The sequence below is a fragment of the Podarcis liolepis genome, assembly GCF_965112155.1.
Source record: "Podarcis liolepis genome assembly, chromosome: 14".
In the NCBI taxonomy this organism is placed as follows: domain Eukaryota; kingdom Metazoa; phylum Chordata; class Lepidosauria; order Squamata; family Lacertidae; genus Podarcis; species Podarcis liolepis.
Window position 1 is genome coordinate 40,426,276 of NC_139569.1, and position 26,809 is coordinate 40,453,084.

Consider the following 26,809-nt stretch of genomic DNA (forward strand, 5'->3'; position numbering starts at 1 on the left):
CTGATGTAAAATATTTTTAGAGCTTAAGGTAGATCAATTTTGATATGTGGTTTGTATCTGAAGCAAGAAAAAAAATGTTAACAGTTCTTTTAAGATTGCATGACATACTTGAGACATATTATACATTGAAGTCAGTAGGAAGCCAATTACATCATATGAAATTCTATTGTCCACTGTTAAAATCCACATAAAAAGCATTTTATGTCTCCCACTATTATATTTTGGGTCTTCTGCTGTTATACATCCTTCTGTACCTCCCTTAGCAAGATGTATTCCATTTTCTTTTTGCAAATAATGATAAATTTCAGATAGCATTAAACATAATATGCAGAGTGATTAATTCACTCCATTTTATTAACAAGTGAGGAAAGTGTCATGAATTGATTGTTCAGCAGAGCAGCTGTTGTTAATTGAGCCTTGTTAAACAGGAGCACATGACTAGGCTGGCTGGTTGCCAGATCCATCTCCCAGTTGCTATAAGTATTTTGCTAGCTTGGCCTCCCAAAGAACACAAACTCTTGGGCCTGCTGTTAGACTTTTTGGTATGCTCTTTTGTGTGCTACCTGCTTGGAGAATATAAGTTTGGAGAACCGTTCCTGTGATAATTTTGTGACTTCATGACAGAAAGGACATAGCTTTCAATCCAAGTAACATTTTGTGTATTATTGGAAATGGAAGTGCTCCAGCCTCTGATAATATATTATTCTGTGATTAAAGAAGAAGAAGCGTTTGATGAAACATAAGAATTGATCCTTGGAATATCTTTGTTCTTTTAGTAAGTTCATATGTGGTATTTTAAACTTTTCATTAGTAGGCATATTAACATTGTAAATCTGAAAATGTTTTAGAATTGTAACGTCGTTCCCCTCCCTGGTTGTTTTCCAGCTTTATAAGGGAGAAGAGAACAATGCTTACAAGCATTTGTTTGTAAAAATATATATTGCTTGATAATATTGCTTGATAATAAGAAAATCTCTAGGTAGTTTACATTAAAATGGTCAGTAAACTGGTTAAAACTGGCATTTAAAAATACTGAAAAAATGATTAAAATCAGCAGTAGCTAAAAAAGAAATAAAACACTTTTATCATCACCCTTCAATTTGGGCTCTAGGTCTGCAAAAGAAAAAGATACTACAACATGGTAAACAAACAAACAACAAAACAACCCTATCCAGTACCTGTAACCATATATGGAGCATGGGGGTTGTTCATACACCTACCAATCCATAAACAGCTTTCAAGCAGCAGTTACTTGTTAAGGGTATGGCAACATTATGTTTGTTTCCCATTGCTCATTGTTTCCAGAGTGGTGATCAGCACCATTGCTTAGGCTCAGCACTTGTGAGGGCTGCCATCCTTACTGATCTGTGAGTCTATATCTCCAAACCCAGAACAGAAATTGTGCTTCTTGGTTCAACACAATCTAAGATCTGTTTGCAAAACCTATTTTGCAGTGCAATTCTATACATACCTGCTCCCAGGAATGTTGGGAATAGAATTGTATCATAAATCTGCATAATATATGCACTCCCACCTTAAAATTTGCAGATTAGGCTTCTCACTTTTTTTGGGGGGGGTACTTTTGTACAACACTGTATAACATTCAGACTGAAGAAGTATGGAAAATTTTGAAGCTTTCTCAGTACTTTTTGACATTTTTTTTGGTCCAAAGAAATATATTACCCTGGCTGTTACTTTCACATTAATACTATTTGAATATATCTAAATTATTTTTGCTGTACAGCTGTTACTTTAAATCATCCCTTTTTCTTTTCTCTATTAATATTTTTGAAGCAGGCAGTAAATGTTAGTTTAAGATAATTACTGCATGTTTATAGCATAATGTCATTTTATGGATTTGCATTTTTCCTTGAATTTACACATTTTGACAAGGTGTCAGGTTTATTTATTGCAGCCATTATTCATTTCTTGTCATTTGTTCAAGGCCAAGTAGTATAAAGTATGAGAAGAACCAGATTTTTGGTTGGGGGGGGGATAATGACTTTAACCCATTTGAGCTAATATTATTATTTTGGTCTAACTAACGGATATTCTTATAGATCTGTGCCAGACTTGCATTTGCAAATACTGTCTTTAAGAAGCCAAAAATTAATTAGGATCTAAAAATCCAAATGGAAGGTTTTAAATTTAATACCAACAGTCAAGGCCAATTTTTAAGATCCCATAAAAAGTTATATGATTGCAGTGCATAAAATGATTGCTTGCTATTGAGAAAATGAGTACTGACCCAAGCATTACTTGGGGTCAGTTTTTAAAGGGTTATATAAGGTTGCAGCTGCGGAGTGACAAATAATCTTGTGGATGCATAGCAAAGGACATAATGAACTATAATTTGTTAAGTTCAATGCTGTAAAAATAATTTTCCAAAGCATGACTTGTGTATAAATAATGCAGTGACATTTGCCTAGGCCTGTCAGACGCCTTGTTTTTCATCACAAGTCCACCAAGATCCTCTCAAAAGGTTACAGTCGATTTGCATGACCACTTCCTTATTTTTACATCGTGGGACCTAATTGTAGGATCATGAGGCTTCAGACTCCCACCACCCCAGGCGGTTTGGAAGGGATCCTGTTTTGGGCTGCCCTCCACACCAAGTATAGCAATTGTAGCAACGCAGGTCAAATGTTGACTCCTTTTTTGGATTTAAAAAAGTGCCCTTGGTAAGCGGCGCTTACTTCTGAGTAATAATAATAAAATAATAATAAGGCCAGGCTCAGGGCAGCTAGCAAGCAATAATAAAAACAAGTTGAATGAATACAACTTAAGATTAAAATACAACATTGAAACATTAAAATGCAGCCTCATCACAGGAGGAGAAAGGAAAAAAGAAAGAGGGAGAGGGAATCAAATTGACTCCAAGCCAAAGGCCAGGCGGAACAACTCTGTTTTACAGGCCCTGCGGAAAGAAATCAGATCCTGCAGGGCCCTGGTCTCATGAGACAGAGCGTTCCACCAGGAAGGAGCCAGTGTTGAAAAAGCCCTGGCTCTGGTTGAGGCTAATCTAACTTCCTTAGGGCCCGGGACCTCTAGGGTGTTGCTATTTATGGACCTTAAGGTCCATAAATGAGGCATACCGGGAGAGGTGGTACCGTAGGTAGACATGCATAGGATTGTATGTTTAATTGTTTATAACAGTAGTTGCATTGGGCAAGCATATAGATGTATGTTACAAATCCCCTACTTTTTCCAAAATGAAAAGCAGCTTTAGGGAGCAGCAATTTGGAGTGGAGCAGAAGAAGCTTCTTAACAACTTCCTTGCCAGCTGTTTTTCTTGTCAAAGTCCTTCCCCCACAGTGTGTTCACCCCCACCCCATGCGTGGTTCCTGATGCATGTTTATGAAGAGCAACTCAGGGTTCAGTTTGGGTGAGAAGTGGCTGGTGTTGAAAGGTGAAATAAACTCTGAGTCAAGAGTGGATTTCATGCTCTTTATTCAGCTCATAGTGGTGAGGAGGAATGGAATGTTCCCCCAGAATTTCTGCTTTATATACATTATTTACACAATGGGCCCCACGTGATTGGCTAATTCCGGGATTCACGTGTAGGCCATTCTGGTTGCGGATTCACTTCCACCTGGAGCTGGATTGGCTGGCTCCTGTTGCCAGACTGCGGCATTCTGGACCCTATTGTTCTAGGACCAATCAGACTGCTGCATTCTGAATCCTATTGTTCTAGGACCAATCAGACTGCTGCCTTTTGGAGCCTATTCAACTCAGTACATAACAAAAGGATTAATAAAGTAGTTATACATCCCGTCTTCTTGCTTCTGTTCTCACAATTGTAGCCGCCTGGGGTTGCATTTTCCATTTTAAAAAGGAGTTTGAACTTCATATCTTTAATATATTGTTGCACACCACCCCAATTTCCAAGTGGTGCAAGATAATAAATAAGGATCTATAGAATGGAAATGCTCAGCTTATGGTCAGCTCCAGGCACTTACCCAGAGTTCGTGTTTCCTTTGGAATGAGGTACAGCAGAGACTGTAGTGTATATGATATATGGTTTATTTACACATATATAAAACCTGAGCCTACAATGGAGGGGTTCACAGCATTAATACCCACCAAAGAGTCTTGTTTCTCCCATAGCCACAGCCATAGATTCAAACAGAAATCAAACATGACTCTTACTCTTTCCAGTTTGCTGATTTTTCCTCTGGTTCTCATCACTTCCCAACTCTACTCTCAACCCTGGTTTTTTCTGTTGAGGGAGTGGGGCAGGGATTAGAGGGGTCCCTCTCTCTCTCTCCCCAAACTTACAACAATATCAAATTGATTACAGATAGGTAGCCGTGTTGGTCTGCCATAGTCAAAATAAAAAAAAATTCCTTCCAGTAGCACCTTAAAGACCAACTAAGTTGGTTCTTGGTATGAGCTTTCGTGTGCATGCACACTTCTTCAGATTGTTGCCTTCTGAAGAAGTGTGCATGCACACGAAAGCTCATACCAAGAACTAACTTAGTTGGTCTTTAAGGTGCTACTGGAAGGAATTTTTTTATTTTAATCAAATTGATTATCAGTCAAGTCTGCGATGCTCAACACCACATTGGAAAAACATCATTCTTTAATCGGGGCACTCCCTTTGAAGTATATATGTTTGGGACTGCATAAAAAAGGTATTGTTCATCACTTTGTTGTAATTATGTTGTTTCATTTTTTTTTAACAGGGAGTGGATACAAAAATTCTGAAGAAATTGTTTATCTCTGAAGCATCCCTTGCAATTTTACAGGATTGCTTTTGGTGGTGGTTTCTTCACAAGTTCAAGGTATGAAGACACAGAGCTTTATTTTCATTCTTATCCAAATTAAAAAGCGTAATTGGAATATATAAAATTTCTTGATCATGAATGAATCTGTGCTCACATACATGGACTTCTGTGTTAAATAACTGCTTCCCTTTGACTGATTTGTATTGAAAGACAAACAGAATAAGTCCCACACAGAGTGATAATAACCCTGAAAGAGTGTTGCATTTGTGGGGTAAATAACCCATACTAGAGAGCTTAAATCTGACACCCAGGGTGTGTGCAAATGCTATAACCCTTATGTCATGCCTGGGCTTTTCATATGTGAGATGTAAGCCATTGTTATCAGTGCAACAAAAAGTGAAAGCAAGCAACTTGGGGAAGGTACAACATTAACTACAAAAATTCCACTTCTCTTTCACTCTCACACACAAAACACACACACACACACAGAGAGAGAGAGAGAGAGAGAGAGAGAGTTAGTTTCCTATGTCATGTAACCTTTTTAGCTCCAAAATCACAATCATGATCACTCTCAAGTTCCTGTTAATTCATACATTATTTCTACCACCTGTGTTTAAAATCGGTGCTAAGTGAAGCAATGAAATACTAATGCTAATAATACCTTTTCCGGATTTATTTCAAGCCTGATCAAGCTGAACAGGACCACCTTTTTGATAGAATATCAGACAGCTTTGTGGCGCTTCTCTTGAGTACTCCCAGTTTCATAAAAGATCCTTTCTTTCAGGTAAAGACACTAATAGGTATTTTTCAGTCGTGATTGTTGCCCCAGAGTGCATTCCTTTGGCATCCTTATACTGTATATACAGGGTGAGTCTTTTAAAAGAGGCCCTGTGGAACATGTGTACTCTGTATCCACAGGGCCTCTTTTAAAGGACTCACCTTGTATATCCTTATTCTGTACACTATCATGCTGCCTCTTAAACTCTTTTCGGAGATGAAGATACCCAGATCCTTTAGCTGTTTCTCCTATGTTTTGCCTTCAAGCCCTTTTATGGTCACTCTTTATACTGATGCCAGTGACTGCATCCTCAGCCATTGTCTAAGGTCCAACCCACACTTTATGGGATGTGTGGGTACTGTCACCTTACTACCCCCAGGTAACGTTGCTGGAAAAATAATGTATTATATACAGGCTTGGGAAACACGGCACGTATGTGATAATGTGTAATTATCACAGGTACTTGCAGAGCTTGTCTTGAGGTCTGGGCTGGGCATCTTGTTAGAATAAAGTTATAAACTCAAACAAAAGCAGCTGGTCCCTGGTTGGGGGCCCCCAGCCAGTTTAGTCCTCTGAGGCCGAGGGCAAGTATACTTGGCTGCCCACCCCCACTCTGCATGGGCCTGAAGTATTGTACTCGGGCTACATGTACTTTATTGCATTTTATTACTTCTGTTTCTTCCTCTGTACATCGTTCTGGTATATGTGGTTCTTCCACTGCCTTCAAACAGGACTAAAGATTTTGTCCCTTTTGTATTTCAGTTTTAAGTTTTTGGTTCTTTGTTACAATCATGTTTAAGGTAGTTGGTGTCACTTCTGACATGGTGCAACAATACTGTAACAAAAATAAAATAAAATAAACTGTTTTCCAAACCATGTATCACAGGTTTTGTCTCCTTGGCTGCTGCTTGTGGAGACAAGGAAACATCACATAATATCCATAATAAAGCTTTTTTGCTCTCCGTAGTTTTTGATGATAAATAGTACAATAGTAACCCCCCCAATTTGTTACTTTACCTAAAAAGTATTATCTGTACATTGCTTCACAAGATGTTAAGCTAGCTGCCATGCTTACTTACTTCGCACATTGGCAGAACTATTCATTTCACCACAAATAATGATTCAGCTATGTTTAAATGTCTGAGTTTGTTATTAACTATACTTTGCTTATTCTTTATATTACTCACTGCCAACTTTAAATGTTTTAAATTTAGCTTTGTTTGTACTTTGGCAGATGTACCCTGACTGCTTGTCACAAGCCATCTATGTTACTTTTTGTGAAGCTTTTCCTGAATCCCGTCTTCGTTTCACTGACGAATTTAAAGAGGAGCTAATGGATTTAGTTTTTCAGTGGATAAGAGGTACCATAATTTGTCTTTGAAATTTATGGTATTAGGACTTTTTAGAAAGATCTTTTCTACATAACTTTATATATTCAGCATTTTATCCCAGTCAGCATCAGTACTACAGAATAGTAAAAAATAATAACACTAATACTTTAATAATGAAAACAATGAGTCCTGTGGCACCTTCCAAATGTATTGCAATACATATTTTTGCAAATGAAAACTTTCAAGTTGATGAGAGCTTATGCCACAACAATTCAGACTTTAAGGACCAAAGTAAATAGCATGCTAAATGCATCATTCTTAATCAAGGTTTAAGAAAATATAATAGTGGGGTGAGGAACCCAGTTTTCATTGAAACAGCAGCACATAGTGGGGGAGGGGGAGGTTTAACTGTTCCTTCCTCAGCTCCAATCCCAGTAAAATCTGCAGAAACAACACACACACACACACACACACACACACACACACACACTAATGCTGGGAAGATTTTCAGTGGGATTACAGCTGAGGAAGGAATGCTTAAACCTTCCTTCTCCAATGTGTTTCCTGCTTGGCAGGGGGTTGGACTCGATGGCCCTTGTGGTCTATTCCAACTCTATGATTCTATGATTCTATTCTATGATTCAATACTCTGATCCTCATGAAAAGTGGACCCTTCCTACTTGCTAGAAACTTATGATGCCCTGGTGACATTTGAAGTGATGAGCTTCAGTGCTATATATGTAGTTTTGTCCCAATACTTTATGGGCTCTTTGTTGCAAGCAACTACTACTATTTATTACCATTCTCACTGTCATTCTCATTATCGCTAAATTTATTACCTGCCCTTCACTGGCAGGTTTTTGGGCGAGTTGCAATTTAGAATTCAGAATTAAATACAATAAAAACATATTACATTCACAAGTATAGGCAAATCAGTATATGGTGGGGCTGCAGTGTTATTATTGTATTAACACAACTGTCTCTTTAGAATTTGTCACAATGCAGTCCTCCTGGGGAGTACCATCCTTTTGTGCTCGATGGAATTTACATGCTTAGAATTATGCTGTTAAAGTGACACAGCTAAAACTCGTGCTTCATGAGTATAATATGTATCAAGGATTTGTCTTGGGAAGTACCAAATGTAATTTCAGCTGTGCTTTTAATTTTATGGTACAAGTGTTACTGAATGACTAAAACTTACGCCCCAGTTACTGATATGATGACATCCTCATTGAAATAATGCTTGTCATTCAAAATAATTGCAAGCATGGAATGAAGTAGACCTCCTCAGATAGGAACTACTAAATGTGCTTTATAGTTCTCAGAGTGGGCAGGCTTTAGAGAGCTGCCCCAGCAACCTTTCAGTGTGTATTCCCCCCTCAAATAACAACCATGGTGATCAAATGTATTCTTATGTGGTTATAACACTTGCAAGATAGCCTCTCTAGTTCCTATTGTGAACACAAATAATCCACCACCAAAGACAACTAATTTCATGTCTGAATAATTTACAGCGAAAAGTGATAAAATTAAGAAAACTAGGACAACATAAAGCATTATGCCTCTTCTTTAGAAATATCCATCTAATGTTAGTTCTCAGTTTCCAGGAAGAAAATGAAGAATGTTAGAAAGAAAATGAATGAAGAATAAACCCCAGTTTGCCAACAAAGCAGCTGGCTGTTGAAGATACAGTGTATACGAAGAAGTAAACATGTGCCTTTCTTTCTTTCTGTCTTTCTTTGGTAACAAAAGAACTGAAAAGCTCTTGTCGGTTCTTTTTTTTAAAACACACCACACATTAATTTATGCTTTGCAGGTTTCAGACCACAAAAATCTGCTTGGAAGAAATGGAATTTATTCTGGTTGGAAGCGCCCCTGACACAAATGCAGAAAACAGATTCCTTACATAAGTTATCTAGTTTGAAACTCCAGAACTCTGTGATTAAGACGAGGTCAATCGGAAAGTCTTGTAAGTACCAGGCGAAGAACTTAAAAAGTTATTGAATGTTTGTTTCAGAATACTGGCATAATATTGTCCACCGTATTAGTGAAATAGAGATCGATATTATAAATCTTCAGAATAAATTTGAACCCTGTAATTTATTGTTGCTTCAGAGGAATCAGAACAAAATGTAAAATACTTACTCCCCAGCCCTGGGGTTCAGGATGCAATATCGGCAAGGAATGATTTTGAGCATCATTTATGTTGAGACAAAGCTGTTGTGATGGGTTCACCTTAGGACTGGTGTTGAAGACATCTGGGAACTTTGTGGTGCCTGTTACAAGTTACCACACTTCTTAAGAAGATGGGACAGTGAATAGATGAGTGTTTCTACTGATTCCCTATTACATTTTTTTTTACATAACTCTGAAGTGTGGTTTTAACCTTTAAAAACACAAAGTAAACCCTGGACTCAGCTAGACTGGTAAAGAAAAAGTGATTTATATGCGTTGTACATGCAATATAGCATTGTGCCACCAGATGGCACAGTGGAGTCCCATTTTTCCTCTGCCTGTTTTCCCTGTTTAAATTTACAACGTGTTTAACTGAAACACATCTTTGACATGTCTAAATCCAACCCCTGTACCATGGAGACATTGTTGCCCTGTGCCACATCATAATCTTTTAGATGTACTGAGAACACTCTCTTAATTATCCCATCCATGTTCTAAGTATAGTAAGGAAAAGCCCCGCAAAAATTACAAGACCCTTCTCCCAACAACTTGTCTGGCCCTTTTTCTAATGTTTTGTAAAATCAATCTTTTCAGTCTGAGATTTTATAATGACAAGCAACAAACATTTGCATAGAGTCTGAAAATACCATGTTTAAGAATTTGTTGGGAGCTATAATGTATTCTACACATGTAAGATTTGCTTTATATACAAGGAGAAATCGTGTAGCTTAGTGAAAGCATGCAATATTCGCCTTAATTTGGAGCAGAATGTACATGCCCAATACAAATCCTGCAAGGTGCATAAAAAGGGATATATAAAGAGTGCCTCCCATAGCTGTCTGTTTCCAAAAGACTTGATAATGTTGTTGCTCAGGTGGTAATTCCTAGAAAAAACTAATTTAGTAGGAGTACAGTAATATGCCAAACGCTCTAGGTCAGGGATCAAAATATTCTGCCCCAGGCATAAATTATAAATTGTTTCAGTCTCAAGTTTGGATGGGGGAAATGCATCCCCGTTTGAATGTTCTTCACGAAATAAAAAGCTTGTTTCTCTCTTTCTGTTATGAAATGGCCACTTACCCCGAATCTGGGTGGGCAGTAGTTGTGGCCTGTTGCGCCAGACCCCTGGCCTCACAGAACAAAGGTCTCTCCATTGTGAGGCCGGCCACTGGGGGAATTCCTCAGCCAGCCACAATGGTGGCCGGGATAGCCTGCCACTGGTTGAAGTCAGGTGGTTGCTGGGCCACCAAGGTGGTAACAGCAACAGGTGGTTGCTGTTAGGTCAATCAGTAGACCTTACTTTGGTACTTTAATGTCTGTATGCTGGCCTTTTCTTCCTTGCACCACTTATTGACCTTGCTGTGGTTCATTAATGCTTGCTGTATTTCGAGCCGGAAATGAATTTGCCTGTTAACAGATTGGCCCTGTTTGGAGGTTTTGCAAATAGCAAATAGTCACAACTTTTGCGGATAAGGCATTGGATGGAATCCTTAGTCACATATTGGGGCAGAGTAAAGTGGTGCAGCAGGGTAAAGTGGGGACGTGGGTGGCGCTGTGGGTTAAACCACAGAGCCTAGGACTTGCCGTTCAGAAGGTCGGCGGTTTGAATCCCCGTGACGGGGTGAGCTCCCATTGCTCAGTCCCTGCTCCTGCCAACCTAGCAGTTCGAAAGCACGTCAAAGTGCAAGTAGAAAAATAGGTACCGCTCCGTCGGGAAGGTGAACGGCGTTTCCGTGTGCTGCTTTGGTTTGCCAGAAACGGCTTAGTCATGCTGGCCACATGACTCGGAAGCTGTACGCTGGCTCCCTCGGCCAATAAAGCAAGATGAGCGCCACAACCCCAGAGTCGGTCACGACTGGACCTAATGGTCAGGGGTCCCTTTACCTTTACCTTAAAGTGGTGCAGCACCCCTATCCTAAAACAGGTGCAATTGCAAGGTAGCCCATTAGAGGGATCTAGGGGCAAGTGTGGGACAGACAGGGCCATAGAGCTTTAGACAGCAGCCTCAGAAGCCCACCTATGTAGACCCACATCTTGATGTTCTTCAATCCCAGGCTCAACCCTGCTCTAGCATCAGCTGGGGACTGAGAATGGATATACACACAATGTATATCCATAAAAGATGTGGCTAATTTTAAACCCCGGAATGTTGTCTTGTGCAGTTTGTTACCGCTATCATAGGCTACGCCTTTGTTCCCTGGGGGAGGGAATTACTGCGATTGGGTCTGCAATACTAAGCAATTTCTTCTGATTGTTATCTCAGATCTTTGTTTTCAAGAGTATTGATGATATCTCTACAACGCTTCCATTTCTAACATTTTGAGCAGAATGTTTGTGAATCAGGGTAGACTGACCGTGGGGAGTTAATACTGACGTTCCAAATAAAATTGGAGAGAATCTCCTATTCTAGAACAGGAATGTAAGTGGTTATAAAATTTCAGTACTTGGAATGCCTTATGATTTGCAAGTTAACAACCCTTAGCCAGTGTATTATTAGATTAACTACAGGGCCAAGGGCTTTAAAGTTTGACTTTCTTCATATGTAGGTAATTTTGTTGCATGCTTAAGACTTTATTTTTTGGGGTGGGGGGGCTTAAGACTTATATGTTTTAAAGCATTAGAAATACTTAAGCGGTATGTATGCCTTCATGACTGGATGTCTCATGCCCAAGATTTTATGTAACGCCTCCAAAATGTATGATTAAGAGATTTTTCATATGGGCTTGCTCTGATATGATCCTACTAAGCAACACCATTACTGTTAAATTTATTCTGTATAATATCACTCCAGACCCTCCTAGTGTCCCTATTTTCCAGGAACGTCCTTGATTTAGAGAAGCCGTCCCGGTTTCTGATTGGATCCTGGAACTTCAAACTTTTCCTTAGGTCCCTAATTTTCCTCAGATAAATGTTGGAGGGAAATATGGTCACTCTAATAGTCAAGTAACTATCATAGAATCATAGAATTGGAAGAAACCACAAAGATAATCTAGTTCAGCTCCCTGCACTGCAGGAATATTTTGCCCAACATGGGACTTCAACCCACAACCCTGAGATTAAGAGTCTCATGCTCTCATCCCCCAAGGCTATGAAACATGCACTAGAATATTGATATCCACTATAAAAATAAGTGTGAAACAGAATAGTTATTAAACTGTAGGGAAAACATATTTGTCCCACTGAGCTGAGAAACGTATGGTTCCCACTATTATTCTCCAGCAGCTGGTATTTAGAGGCATACTGACCCCGATTCTGAATATAGTATTTAGACATCGTTACTACTTTCTCTTCCATGAATTTGCCTCTGTAAAGCACTCTGAATTGGTGACCATCACTACCTATTGCTGCAGCAAATTCTATTGAATGCTGTTCTCCTGGTATTTATTTTGGATCATAAGCGAGACAAACTCTTCTTCTCCTTGATTTATGATGATAGACAGAGCCTAGTGTTATGCCTGCCAAACCAAACGTAGAAGAAATATTTAAAAATCCAAAAAGAACTGTCAGTGAGACTTAAGAGCCTTTGGATTGTATAGCTTTTAAATGTAATTGTTTAATAGGGATTTTGTTTTTAAAAACCCAGTTATGCTTGTGGGTTTAATTTTAAGTGTTCTGGTATGCATTTTAAGGCTAGCTTCAGTTGATCAGCTAATGAAACCCACTGTGGCTGAAACATTTTTCTTTCTTTCTAATGAATGTTGTGTTGACAAATGCAGTGTTCAGTTCCTTCCCAGCCACGTGTGTGTATTTAAATGTGTAAAGGGGAATATTATTGTGTGCGTATACTTACAAATAGAAATGCCCTCATTTAAGGCAATGAATAACAGTGTAGAGAAAGGTAAAAGGCCTTTCTACAAGCCCAACTCTTGACTACCCCTACTTTTGGCCAATTCAGCTTCTCTGGTAGCAAAGGGGTTGGTTACCCCCTCCCCTGGTGATTCAAGTGGTGCTAACAAAGGAATTTTGCAACAGAATTTCATGCAACAGAATTTGGTCTTTTGCAGATTATTTCAGATCTAGATTTGAAGTGCCTTTCAGTCAGTTTTTTGGGGTCCTCTCCTTAGTATTTCCTGAAAAGAGTATAGTAAATTATTATATTATATTATATTATATTATATTATATTATATTATATTATATTATATTATATTATATTATATTATATTATATTATATTATATTATATTATATTATATTATATTATATTATATATCCATATTGTAACAGAGGCAATTTAAATGCATTCCAAGAACAGCTGGATCATAGCGTAGCAAAAAACGGGAACTGTTGTCGTTTTCTCCCTCTGTGGATAAAACCCTATGCCCCATTTCGATTACATCTTTGCACAACTGCCAGGCTATGCTCCCACAGCTCAGTTGTAAAAGCAACAATCATATCACTTAGTTAATTTAGCATGAGGCGGAGTCAGTCAGCAAGCAGAGCATTTTCCAAAAAGTTCCTTGTCCAATCTTTTAATAGAGCCCCTTGTGCATAGCCCTATGGCTTTAGATTTTTTTGGATTTGGGTGCAGTTCTATTTGAGACTTCCATCGTAAGAAGGGCTGCAGGCTGTCATCCAGTGCACATTGGCAAGAGTATTATGTACTAGACATTGTGTCTGGTCATAGAAGGTGGGGAGGGGGGGGCGGGGGAGGTGGCTCAGACAGACTGTTTTGTTACTTCTTTAGAATTAAAAGCATATGAAACAGACGCAGCTTAATAAGTTTTTTTATAAATAACATCAACTTAAATAACTTAATAAAGTTCAATTATAACTTAAAATAAAGTTTAATGCTTTAACAGAAGAAGCATGAATAGGTGAAAAAAAATCAAGCCATATACCCTAACAGAAATTATATAAAAAGATAGGTTATGTTACATAAAAACCCATATGATGTCTGAATTTTTACTTCGTCGTTATAGAAAAGGATATTTTGAGGAAAGTGAGATGAAATACATTTCCCTTATTAATATTATTTCATATACACTATTTTTGTAACATCTTTCAGAGCAGCGTTAGGCATTCTTACTAATACATATGAATACATTGCAGTGGTGCAACCTTCATCTTCCATACTAGCTTTATTGTCTGAATACTGCAGAAATCCAATTTCAAATTACTTTAAAACTTACACGTTTTTCCTGGAAAGTATTCCATACTGCTCCACCTCCATGCTTAGTACTGACTTGATCATCTGAAGACTCATTCCAGCAGCCATCAAGTCCGACATATTTTACATAACATTTTCATCTGCTTTATTATCATCATTATTATTATAGCAGCCATGTTTAATTAAGCAGATAGGTTTATTTTAAATAAAATATCATCAGATAATCAAGTCATGACTTAATGCATAAGGGTAAATTTAACTTAACAATCTGCAAAGCTACTCTTATACTAACATGAGGATTGTACAACTCTTTACAATTTTTTACAACTTTTAGTTACTAAATCAGATGTAGTGTATCTTCATTTTTTTTTAAAGGCAGTCTCTTAAAAATAAACATAAATGCGCAAGTCCAGCTTGTTCAGTTTTTCAGTAGTATTCCAGCTTCTCTTCCTTGCACTTTCAAACAGTTCCCTTATGAAATTAAACATTTTGCTGGAACTGGTTCTCCATAGATTTGTGATTAGGGTGCTGGCCGTGGAAGGAATTGGGAAGATATATCTTCTTTACTTGTTTTCTGACCTCTCTTGGGGGCGCCATTCTGTTTCAATGCAATATACATCTCCTTCCCTTTGTGTGTCCAGTTTGCTGAAGCATATGTATTATAATGGTTTTCTTGAATCCATTCTATGAAGTTGCAGTCCTCATTGCATACTTTCTGTAAAAAGAAAAAAGAAAAAAGACAATAGGTCACATGAACGCTGAAAAGACTCTCCTTCTGCAAGAGAGGGGAGTGGTTGTGATCGGGAGCCGGACTCCGTCTCAAGCAGGGGGCGTTAGCCCCCTGCCTCCCACTCACCTGGCTGGCCTACGCCCACGGGCAGGCACCCAACCAGGTGCCTGCGAGGGGGCGTGTTTAGCAGCCCAAATTGCTGCGGCACCAGCCTTCCGGCCTCACTTTTCATCGTCCCGTCACGAGTCACCCACCCTCCACACCCTTAGAGTCTCAGTTTTCTTTTGGCCTTGCTATGGACCTTAGGTTGGTCGCCCTGGTTGTCCGGGGGGCCTGGTAGGAATTTTTCCATTTGGCATTAGGCTTTTTGGTTTTTTCGCCTACCTCGTAGCAATCGTCACAACTTTCGTGGGATTGGTGGGTAGGTTAGGCATTGGAATAATGTGTTGTGGTGTGTCGAAGGGCTAGGTGTGGCCATCGCCTATGCCTTCAATTTTTGGGTATTCCGTTAAAGGAATCTGGCAGTCGTGTATTCTGTCCGATGCCTGCTTGGCAGGAGGCCATGGCATGACCCTCGGTGACATCAGGGGAGAGCTTATAGTTGGATTAGCATCAACAGGCTCCACCTACTGGTGAATAAACCCCCCTGTTTTAGACTCACCCCTCTCTGAGGGGGTGGAGTCAGCTGACGTAATCCAATGCCTAAGCCAATACCTTTTCACTTGCTGTAATCAATAAAGTTGTGGCCTTTTCTTGCCCGTTAACCTTATATCACGTGTCCTCGTGTTTTCATTCCATCCAGAGCGGCGCTTATCCCAGGGATCCTAGTGCGCATCCTGCAGGGGCGTGACGTGCATCCCAGGGGCGTGGTGCTCGTCCCGGGGGTGTGGCGTGCCCCCCATAGGGTTGTGGCGCGCTGCCCAGGGGTGCGCGACACACAATGCACACCCCAGGGGGTGCCGCCAATCGGGGTCAGCATTTGTGTCCTCCTTCGTCCCGGCCAGGCCTTCAGCATCCTGGCCAGGCCTTTGGCGTCCTAGCCAGGTCTTTGGCGTTCCGGCCAGGCTTTCTTCGTCCCGGCCAGACCTTCTTCATCCCGACCGGGCCTTTGGCTTGTCAATTGTTAATCATTATCAGGAAGCCAATCAAGATGTGGATGGCATAGCTTATCATGGGGAAAGCCAAGAGCATATATGCAAGGAATAGGCGAACAGATCAGGCAAGAGCAGGGAAAGATAAAGGAATCTAGACATAGGCAAGTCACTCTAAGCAGGAGATGTTGACCAGCCTGTCACCTCTTGCTTTCTTTTATATGTCATTTGGGAGGCTGGAGCCAAAGCAGGGAAGCTCAGCTGACTTCAGGTGAGCTTGCATTCCAAGGCAGAACAGGTCCCGGAAACAATTTCCACCATTCTGTGAAAGCAACCCTGCTTCACAATTTTTAATGTGCTCTCACATATTGGGGGCATTATGTAAAATATAACAGGTACATACATTTTTTTCAAAGCAAATATGTTATTTGCCTGTTAAATAAAATCTGCTGCTAATAATTATGCCAGTACCTTTCCATAGAGTTTTCCGGACTTGTTCATGGCTAGAAAGTATTCACTTGCCACTCCTTTGATTGCCACTATTCCAATTGCCACTGTTCTTATTTCGAGAATACCTGCAAGGAATAACAGTGAAGTCTGTAATTTGGCTATCTGCTTTTGAAGTGGCATAACAAGACAATTTCCCTTGATTTCACAGGATTTTAAAAAATATATAGGATCAAGTGATAAAGCAAGGATGAAAAAAAAAATCAAATCCTTTTAACATAACCATGTATGTAGTCAGCATTCTTAACTAATTTCTTCATTTAAAAAACAAATAACAGGATTCTCCTAATTAACCAATCAGCGTAAGCCCTCTATAAGGGCTTCTGCTTATGTAATGGGGCTTTCCTCCCCCTTCCTGTGTGCTCCCGCACCCCCTGAGATTTGATTGGTGTGTGTGTGTCAGGGGAACAATATTGCAGTTGGAACATTCAACACATCATAACATTGGTGTTATGTTGTACATGACCCATTACAAACTCCACTGAAGTGTGCTCACACATAAGAACTTACATGTTTACATGAATTACACTAATATCCATTATATATGACCATGCAAACTTTTCACACTACCACTTAGTCCTGTACAGTGGTACCTCGGGTTAAGAACTTAATTTGTTCCGGAGGTCCGTTCTTAAACTGAAACTGTTCTTAACCTGAAACACCGCTTTAGCTAATGGGGCCTCCCGCTGTACCACCAGAGCACGATTTCTGTTCTCATCCTGAAGCAAAGTTCTTAACCCGAGGTACTATTTCTGGGTTAGCGGAGTCTGTAACCTGAAGCATCTGTAACCTGAAGCGTCTGTAACCCAAGGTACCACTGTATGTACAAATTATCCATTTGCCATTATATTTTTGTGTTATAAAGAAATTTGGAAATTTTGTTATATTTTTTCTTGTGCTCTTTGAAACATTTGCATTTCTCATTCTAAGTGAATGCTTTAGATCAGTTTTAATCAGGATTCAGATAATTGTCCATCCCCCCAAAGATTACATTGACAAAATTTGTAAGAAATTTACCAGTGCCATCTCTGTGCAAGCGCACAAACTTTAGAACTTGTAAATGATAGAAAACAGACCTTGGCAACTACCAGAAGATAAAGTATCTGTCTGACCCTTGTGGCTGTTGAAAACTGACAGGCACTGAAAATATATCTGTGTCACATAACAAGAAACAAGTAAAATTTACTATTGGAGCTTTTTCATTCAGATGCATTTTACTTGTATAATTGGAAAGTTGTTCCTGCATTAATGCTTTATTGGTTACAAAATATTTCTTGATCTAGTTAAGGAAGCCTACATGTAAAAATGGGTTTCTACATACAATGCAGATCGTCTTCTGAATTGGGCTTGTGTACATACAAGGATGCTGCATAGGAGTGAGATGGAGGACTTGTATCACGTCTCCAGAGGTTCATGTAGAGTGGCTCTTGTTGGATTGGGACCTCAGATTTTGAAGACTGGGAGCTCCTGGCACTATCCAATTTTTGCTGTTCTGCTGGAAGCCACGTGCTACTGCCGTTGACTTTCCACCATTTGAATGGTATATATCATACTATGGCATGACTTAGGGCACATGTAGACTTCCTTTTGCACCACATTTTCCAGCGTAGGCTTGTGAGGGGCTCATATGGGAGACTGGCAATATTTTCTTTAAGTTCTTTCGCAGAGATAGAGCTGTCAGAGGAAGCAAGGAAAGCTGGAGAGCGTTCTTATGAGTAGATGTGTTTGTAAATAAGTATATTGGTCTAGCAATTGAGACATTAGACCAGGCCACTTATTCATTCACAAATCTGGCCCCAAGTCGACCAAGCATGCTGTTTCAAGCAGCAGGCTGGCACCTTCCCAAAGCCACATCTTATAGCTAGTTCAACATCCCAGCCTGAGAAATCCCTCATTATCTTATTTATTCTTTAGTTATTCCTTTGTTGTTTTCTGTGGAAGTGTTCTGACAGTGTGCAAATAGCAGTACAGAAACACATTGGGAAGGATAAGAATCCAAATAGCAATTATTTCTTTTTGGTTCTTGACATTTTCAGGAAATGCCAACTATCAGTTGAAAATGTGTGGAAGGAATTCCACAGCTTAGGTCCTGCTAGGCAATGTAAAAAGACATCACTTGCATGGCCCAGGTATATAAGATGTGCTACATGCCAGTGGGGGTTTGACAGTGAAAATAAGACACGTGAGGCCATTGGATGGGTTAAATTAGGCCACAACGTTATTGATTGCAGATGTAAGCTGGTTTGGCATAAGGCATTCAGTAAACAGCTGCCTTCAACCGGCTGGTTGAACCCAGGATGGGTTGGCTCTGACATGAAGGCCACCCCTTGACATGGGTGAAGTGTGATGTTCCTACCAGTGCTGCCTCTCAGAAGGGGTGCTATGACCCATCAGCACCCATGTGGGCACCCAGACAGTTCTACCTCTTCCAGGACCCTTTTAATGTGCATGTGTATATATTTGCCATGGTTTTTCCACTGGTAAAACATCTCTGACATCAGCTTTACAAAAGATGGCCAGCTCATGACTTGACACGTGAGGATAGCAGCATTGCTGTTGCAATACAACAGCTATTTCTCCGTGTTCTCTCTCTGTTTGTCATGTTTCTTAACAAGCTGAAAATCATCTCACACAGTAGTGTTCCCAAGAACATTCACACTTTCAGAGGGAAACTTGAGTTCCTTCTCCACATAACAACTTCATGACTCTTTTCTTGAACTTCAAATGACTCAGTAACACCTTTTTTCCATCGTGGAACCCAAGGTGACATAATTGTGGTTCCCAATCAGTCACCCACCCAGGCACTGAGCAGACCCACAGCTGCTTAGCTTCAGCAGGGTACTGGTCTCATGTGTCTTTTAATAATCAGTAATAAGCAGACAATTTTATTCTAGCCAACAGCAGAACAAAGGACACCCTAGTGATAGATTTGCCGCTGGGTCTATAAACTGCCAATGACAAAATAAAGGGTTCTGTGAGGAACATGGAGTCCATGTACACACAGTTCAAAAAACAGACTATTGCAGTGGCTCTTGCTCTGAATTTGAGCATGTGAATCTTAGTTGGGAAAGAAGGGACTTGGATGGGCTACAGCTAACTTGTGTTTCTAATTAATGAAGGTTGGGAGTGCTTGTTTTTTGAGTTCAGATGACCTTTAAAGATGATACAAGGCCAAATCAAATCTCTACATTTTTTATGTTTGCTTTTCATGTTTTAAAATTCAATAATAGGCAATCGAGAAAGTACACATTATGAAGATCAGGGTTGTTTTCTATATGAATAATTTCCAAAGGGCTTTATTAACATTACCAGATGCATGTTGTAAAGATGAGCTGAATGTGCTGATTAATTGATTAATTGATTTATTGAATATGAAGAATTGCTAGAATGCAGTATCATTTGTCAGCTGAATGTGTGTGTGTGTGTGTGTGTGTGTGTGTGTGTGTGATCAAATCATCTAGAAATGTACCCCCCAATCATCCGTAATTGCATAACCTGAATTTGCTGGTATGTGATTGAATTCCACTTGAAAATAGCAACCGTCTGTAAGCACCCTTTCTGTGCTATATTAGCAAAAATAATGTGTTAATTTTTCACTCAATGTATATACCGTATCTATAGCACAGCCTTCATTGAAAATGATGTAGAATAAAATGCTTTAAACCCATAACAATGAAATTGGTCAGACAGTGATTATGTAAAACAAGATCAGATAAGAAATTAATACCAGCAAATACAGAAGTGCCTTTATCTTAACCCTTCAGCTGGAAATGAAAGCCAAGAAGTGTCTCACCAGACATATTCCACAAACAGAGTGTCAGTTCAGAGAAGGCCCTCTTCCATGTCACCACACTACAGATCTCATCACAAAGGGCCGTCCCTGGCAATCTTAACACACAGGCAGGTTGATAGTGAAGGAAACAATGCTTATTTATTTATTATTTCTTTCATAAAAAGGAAACACTACTTGCTTGTAGAAAAAACCTCAAAGCGGTTTACAAAAAGCATTTAGGAAGAATATCTGCAGTCGATGCAGGTGTTGCTGGTTTGGTGCTTCACTCATGGTGCTGAACAATGGCACAGTTATTAAAAGCTTTATCTGCACGAACCTTCCCCACCCTCCACTTATAGGTGAGAAGATTTCCTAGTCAAAGTTCCTTCAATTACAGAGATCAGAACACATTGAGGAAGGAGCAGAGACTCATTTTCTGTTGCCCAAGGTTTTGGAATACATTCTCTATAGAAGTAAATCATTATCCCCCCCCAAAAAGACACCTTTAAAAGTCTGAGAAAATTTTTCCTTCTAATGTTTTATTGCTGTGGGCATATTTGTGCTTCTAATAATGTGAGGTTTGGAGCTAATTTTATTATGTTTATTGTCGTTTCACTTGTTTGGTTTTTTTTATTATTGTTTGATTGAGGGAGTGTTGGGATTTTTTTTTCTTGATCTTTTTTTTTCCTTTGTAACACTTTTTACATGTACTAGTGACACGCCAGGTATCCTTCACCCTGTGCTTTGGATTTGGCTTTTCTTTTGTCTTTCTTTTTCTTAAGTTATGTACTTTGCATTTGTCTCCGTTGAATTTTATTTTGTTAGTTTCCCAGCCTAGTTTTCACAGTTACACAAGGTGTCTGTTTTTTTAATTCCACCCCCACCCAGTCTTCTGAAGTGTTAGTTAACCCTCACAGTTTGGTGTAACCTGTAATTTTGACGAGACTTCCCTCCATCCCTTCATTTAAGCCATTCATAATCATGTACCAGCCTCAGGACAGAGTCCTGCAGCATCTGACTTGAAAGCATACTCCCATTTGTTGAGAAGCTATTGATGGGCATCCCTTTGTGATTTACCAACTGGTTCTAAATTCACCTGATGGTATAGACAAGTTACAGTTTGTGCTGTTTTGTAACTGTTCCCCCCTCCCGTTTTTATCATTCTACATCAGCTTTCCCCCCTAACTGTTCTATTATTCTACATCAACTTGGGGCATGTGTGTAGGCAGCTTAATTAATAAGACAAATCTTATTATCATTTAGCCCACATTTAGCCAGTTTGCCAATCAAATACCAGTTTGCTAACCAAACTGCTTTGCCAGACTCAAGATAAAATGCCCACAGCATCCCCACAATCCATTAAGCTAGCAACTTGATTAGTCTGGTAGGATATACTGTATTCTCAACAAATTTAATGATCTCTCTCTCTCTCTCTCTCTCTCTCTCTCTCTCTCTGTGTGTGTGTGTGTGTGTGTGTGTGTGTATCAAGGACCAACTATGCAAGACAGTGGGAATAGATATTCAGTTCAACACTACTCAGTGATGATGAAGAAGGGCTTATCCACACTTAACTTTTAACTTTCCTCCGCTCTTTCCGGGCATGGGCAGGGATTTAAAGCTCTGTGTCTGAGCGCACGCCCCCCCCCCCTTTCTTGCTCCAGAGTTTTCCTCGTGAAAACCTTCTCTTTAAAGTTCAGTCAGAGCAAAAAAAAACAATGCTCGAGCGCGGAGTGTTAAAGCATGGATCCCTGCCTGGAAAAGAGCAGGTCAAAAGGTAGGCAGAAATATATGCTTAAGTAATCCAGAGAACCACCATAGCAAGCACAGAACAAAACATTTGCATTCTGTTCAAATGGGCATCTCATCGCAAATACAGCTTTAAAATACAGCCTTAAAAATTAATAAAACTTCAGTGAAGATATGATACTTTTTCTGCACTAACTAAAAAAGAGGTCCTGGTTTACATGGAAGAGAGACTATATAGGTAAAGAAATTAAGGAACTTTTCTTCATCATGTAAGCAGGCACCAACATCCCTTGCGTGAAAAGTCCGTAACTAACCACTGAGAGGCAAGAGTTTGGGAACATCTGTTCCTTTCCAAACTGAAAAGCAGTATAAAGCAGTCTATTAAATTACATGTAAATTAATGCTGAGAACATAAGCAACAGCTTCCTCCAGCCTGGTAACACGTGCTTCCAGCTGTCAGGAGCTATCTGGCACCTCCCGATGCCTCACATTTCCTAACTACTTTGATTTCACTGGCATAGAATTGGTGAGGGGTGACCACATGTTGCTACCTCAGACAACACCAGCTTTCATCACCTTAAAGCTATTAGGAAACCCACAACGTTCACTCTGCCTTTCTAGTTTTCCTGCAAGCGCTTGGTACGTTTTCTCTGTCTGACATATGATGTTGATAAAAGGGAGCATGTTCTACAGAGATATTATGTTCAGGAATGCAGTAAGAGATAGATCAGGCATATTGATGAAAATTTAAAGCAAATGATTTTATTCGCCACCTACATTGTCCTCAGAATGGGGTACCCATCTCTCTATGCGGCCGCTTGAAATGGCTGGATCAGACCACAGAGTTTAACCCCTTCACCTGCTTCCCCAAACAAATCAGACTAAAGTATATATAACTGCATCCCTTGCTATTATTGTCTCTGTTGTATCTCACACCTTCAAAAGTTAGGTTGTAATCTCCTTGAGGCAGAAATATGTCCTTCTTGCTAATGATACCCTATAGAGCATACATTTATGGTACAGTGGTGCCTCGCAAGACGAAAATAATTCGTTCCGCGAGTCTTTTCGTCTTGCGATGTTTTTCGTCTTGCGAAGCACGATCCGTCGCAACTGCGCCTCTTCAAGCGGCTTTAAGAAAAAAGCGCAAGACGTTTTCATCTTGCGAAGCAAGCCCATAGGGAAATTCGTCTAGTGAAGCAACGCAAAACCGAAAAACCCTTTCGTCTAGCGAGCTTTTTGTCTTGCGAGGCATTCGTCTTGTGGGGCACCACTGTACTATATAAATCATCATCCTCGAGTGGCATGCTGCTAATGTGAACTGGTGCATCTCAGCCTTATACAAAGTTACAAATAGTGAAAGCTGGTCCTTTTGGTCCAGTGGGGCACTGCCCCACCAACCTCATTCTGCCCTCAGCCAGCCACCACCTGCCTGCCTTCCAACATACAAGTAGCCCAGGGGGTAGACCTGGCTGTTGGATTCCTCTTACTCCTCCACAGTCTGTTTTGCCTTTGTAAAACACAGCTGGGAGAAGGATGGGGACAAAACTAAAACTAGTTGGGTCTGCCTGACATTGGTTCTGGCTCCACCTCTCTGCCTGTTACCCTACCGGTCCCAATGAGCATAGAAGTTACAGGGAACCAGGCAGAGGGCCTTCTCGGTAGTGGCACCCGCCCTGTGGAATGCCCTCCCATCATATGTCAAAGAGAAAAACAAATACCAGACTTTTAGAAGACATCTGAAGGCAGCCCTGTTTAGGGAAGCCTTTAATATTTAATAGATTATTGTATTTTAATATTCTGTTGAAAGCCGTCCAGAGTGGCTGGGGAAACCCAACCAGATGGGTGGGGTATAAATTATTATTATTATTATCATTATTATTAGCCCCAAGGCAGGCCATAAATTCCATGGGAAGCTGTGGAGTTGTTTTTAAAATATAAAATGACACCCATAAGGTTATTGTGTCAGTGCATTTCTTGATCAAAATTTTCCAATAGTTGTGCTTGCCATTAATCACTTGCTGACATATTTAACATTTTAAGTTGGAGAGACAATTCCTGCCTGCTATGTAACAGTATTTTATATATCAGCTGTTTTATAACAATAGCATTTGAAATGCCCTATTTGGTTTTCTCATGACAGAATGAGGCTTTTGTGTTTTTCAGCTGAAGTAAACAGCAAGGACAATCATTAGTTTATGTTTTATTACTTTTCATTATGCTGTCACAATCCCTCAAATATATATATTTTAGAACTACATGTGGATTGCAAATATTGAATTCCACAACTATTTCCTCATAAACAGAGACTTTATTTTCTGTCGCATTAAATTAAACTCTGTGACTTAGGAGCTTGGGATATATATTGCATGAAGCAGTGTGCATTGTCTTCCATGGTTATTGCTTTTTTCAAGGAACAAAATACCAAAATTGGCTTGCTTTGAGCAAAGGAAGAATGAGCTGAGTGACAGTGCAATAACCCTTCTCCTTTCAGGTTCCTTTTTGCCTCAAAATCACCGTTCCCAACAGTTTTTCACCCACAGAGCTCTCCTCGGAAAATGATTTTGCACTTTATGTGCCCAGGAGCCAATAACACACCAGAGGTAGTGTTGGGGAAGACAAGGCTGCAACATAATTGCCATTAGAGTCACAGGAAGGGTTGACATGTCACAAGGCAAAGATCATGTGTTTTGGTTGCCCAGCTGCTATCCAATATTCCCTCTCCAGCCCACCAGCTTGTTGTTGTTTAGTCGTTTAGTCATGTTCGACTCTTTGTGACCCCATGGACCAGAGCACGCCAGGCACTCCTGTCTTCCACTGCCTCCCACAGTTTGTTCAAACTCATGCTGGTAGCTTCGAGAACACTGTCCAACCATCTCGTCCTCTGTCGTCCCCTTCTCCTTGTGCCCTCAATCTTTCCCAACATCAGGGTCTTTTACAGGGAGTCTTCTCTTCTCATGAGGTGGCCAAAGTATTGGAGCCTCAGCTTCAGGATCTGTCCTTCCAGTGAGCACTCAGGGCTGATTTCCTTCAGAATGGATAGGTTTGATCTTCTTACAGTCCATGGGACTCTCAAGAGTCTCCTCCAGCACCATAATTCAAAAGCATCAGTTCTTCGGCGACCAGCCTTCTTTATGGTCCAGCTCTCACTTCCATACATCGCTACTGGGAAAACCATAGCTTTAAGTATAAAAAATGAGTTCATGGGCATCAGGGGCCCATTCTGGCACAGGGCTCTTCTAGAAAGGCCCCACCTACAACTTCGCCCCCTCCAAGCTGGCGCTATGACCTTCAAGATGGCACCCACAAAAGACCCCTTATGAAAGCCATCCTAGATGACTGTTGATCCTGCACCAGAAAATTATATTGTAGGGGGCAAAGAGACAAAGTTTATTGGAGGAGGGCAGTGACCACCACACATTATCTTTTAGGCTCACAAATGAAACATGGATACACGAGAATGGCAAGAAAGTGGTACATCCGGTTGCGGACCAGATCTCCGGTCGGATCCCGAGGTTTCTGAAACCGGAGGGACCACTTCTGCACATGTGCGCGCGGGGAAACACTTCCAGGTTTGCCGCTTTCGCTACCCGAAAGTTACATTACTTGAGGGTAACATAAGCCAAGGTGCTACTGTATGTTTAAAAAGGTAAAGGGACCCGTGACCATTAGGTCCAGTTGTGACCGACTCTGGGGTTGTGGCGCTCATCTTGTTTATTGGCCGAGGGAGCCGGCATACAGCTTCCAGGTCATGTGGCCAGCATGACTAAGCCGCTTCTGGTGAACCAGAGCAGCACGCAGAAACGCCGTTTAGCTTCTCGCCAGAGCAGTACCTATTTATCTACTTGCACTTTGATGTGCTTTCAAACTGCTAGGTTGGCAGGAGCAGGGACCGAGCAACGGGAGCTCACCCCGTCGTGGGGATTCGAACCGCCGACCTTTTGATTGGCAAGTCCTAGGCTCTGTGGTTTAACCCACAGCGCCACCCACGTCCCGACTGTATGTTTACATGGCTTTAAAATTATGAAAGCGACTATGTAAAATAAAATTCTTTGGATATGATTCTTACACCCCTTGGTCCCTGTTCCCACTGAAGAAGCATTTGGCATCCAGAACTCATTCAGAGACACCTGTATGACACACATTCTATGATTCCCAAAAAAGGTTCTTAGGGCCAAAATCCCCACTTTACAGTAGTGTGTGTGTGTGTGTGTGTGTGTGTGTGTGCTTGCATGTTTGTTTAAACATTGCTACACCAATATTAATTAATGCTGTTAAAGAAAAGTATTCTTAATATGTAGAAAGGGCCTTTGTTTATATATCACAGAAGTCCAAGTAGTTTACCCTGCATGGTGAAAAATCAGCATGGAAAGGGAGATTTTGACCTAAAAAATTTCCATAATGGAAAAGGATTAAGCAGCTTCTCTTCACTCTGGCTTGCAGCTTGGCACTGATTTTTGTATTTGTCTTTAAAAAAGAACTGTGGAGGGATAAAAACCGAAACAGCTTCCTATAATGTAAAGCCTGCTTCTGGTACAGAATAAAATATTGGCAGCCCTATAACTAAGCGTTTTAGGTGCTAAAAAGCTTCCGAATACATTACTAGACTATATTTCTCAAATGAAAAAGCTTTAAATTGAGACTCCATCAAATTTTTGTGTTGGTGTTTAGGTCTGTGAATAATGTTATGGTTCTTAAGTTTGTTCACTTTTCTCTGTTAGCTGATTAATTCATTCAGGCTACAATCTACTACAGTGGTACCTCGGGTTAAGTACTTAATTCGTTCCGGAGGTCCGTACTTAACCTGAAACTGTTCTTAACCTGAAGCACCACTTTAGCTAATGGGGC

At 40.3% G+C, this 26,809-nt stretch overlaps 3 protein-coding genes across 7 annotated transcripts in view; 2 read left to right on the forward strand and 1 right to left on the reverse strand.

Annotated features, from left to right (window-relative positions):
- The window catches only part of LOC310693470 (NAD(P) transhydrogenase, mitochondrial-like), a 963,907-nt gene that overhangs the window by 108,580 nt on the left and 828,518 nt on the right, over positions 1–26,809 (forward strand). The gene's annotated exons all lie outside the window — the stretch shown is intronic.
- The window catches only part of FAM227B (family with sequence similarity 227 member B), a 116,434-nt gene that overhangs the window by 13,408 nt on the left and 76,217 nt on the right, over positions 1–26,809 (forward strand). For all 3 annotated transcript variants that reach the window (XM_083475823.1, XM_083475824.1, XM_083475822.1), the window contains exons 7-10: positions 4,686–4,784; positions 5,410–5,511; positions 6,740–6,866; positions 8,653–8,805. In XM_083475823.1, coding sequence (XP_083331949.1) covers positions 4,686–4,784; positions 5,410–5,511; positions 6,740–6,866; positions 8,653–8,805 — 481 coding nt within the window. The remainder of the gene's footprint in view (positions 1–4,685; positions 4,785–5,409; positions 5,512–6,739; positions 6,867–8,652; positions 8,806–26,809) is intronic.
- Positions 13,777–26,809, reverse strand: part of FGF7 (fibroblast growth factor 7) — a 60,028-nt gene continuing 46,995 nt past the window's right edge. For all 3 annotated transcript variants that reach the window (XM_083476043.1, XM_083476042.1, XM_083476041.1), the window contains exons 3-4: positions 16,411–16,514; positions 13,777–14,833 (exon numbers count right to left, since the gene is read on the reverse strand). In XM_083476043.1, the coding sequence (XP_083332169.1) occupies positions 14,639–14,833; positions 16,411–16,514 (299 nt within the window). In that variant the 3' untranslated portion in view covers positions 13,777–14,638. The remainder of the gene's footprint in view (positions 14,834–16,410; positions 16,515–26,809) is intronic.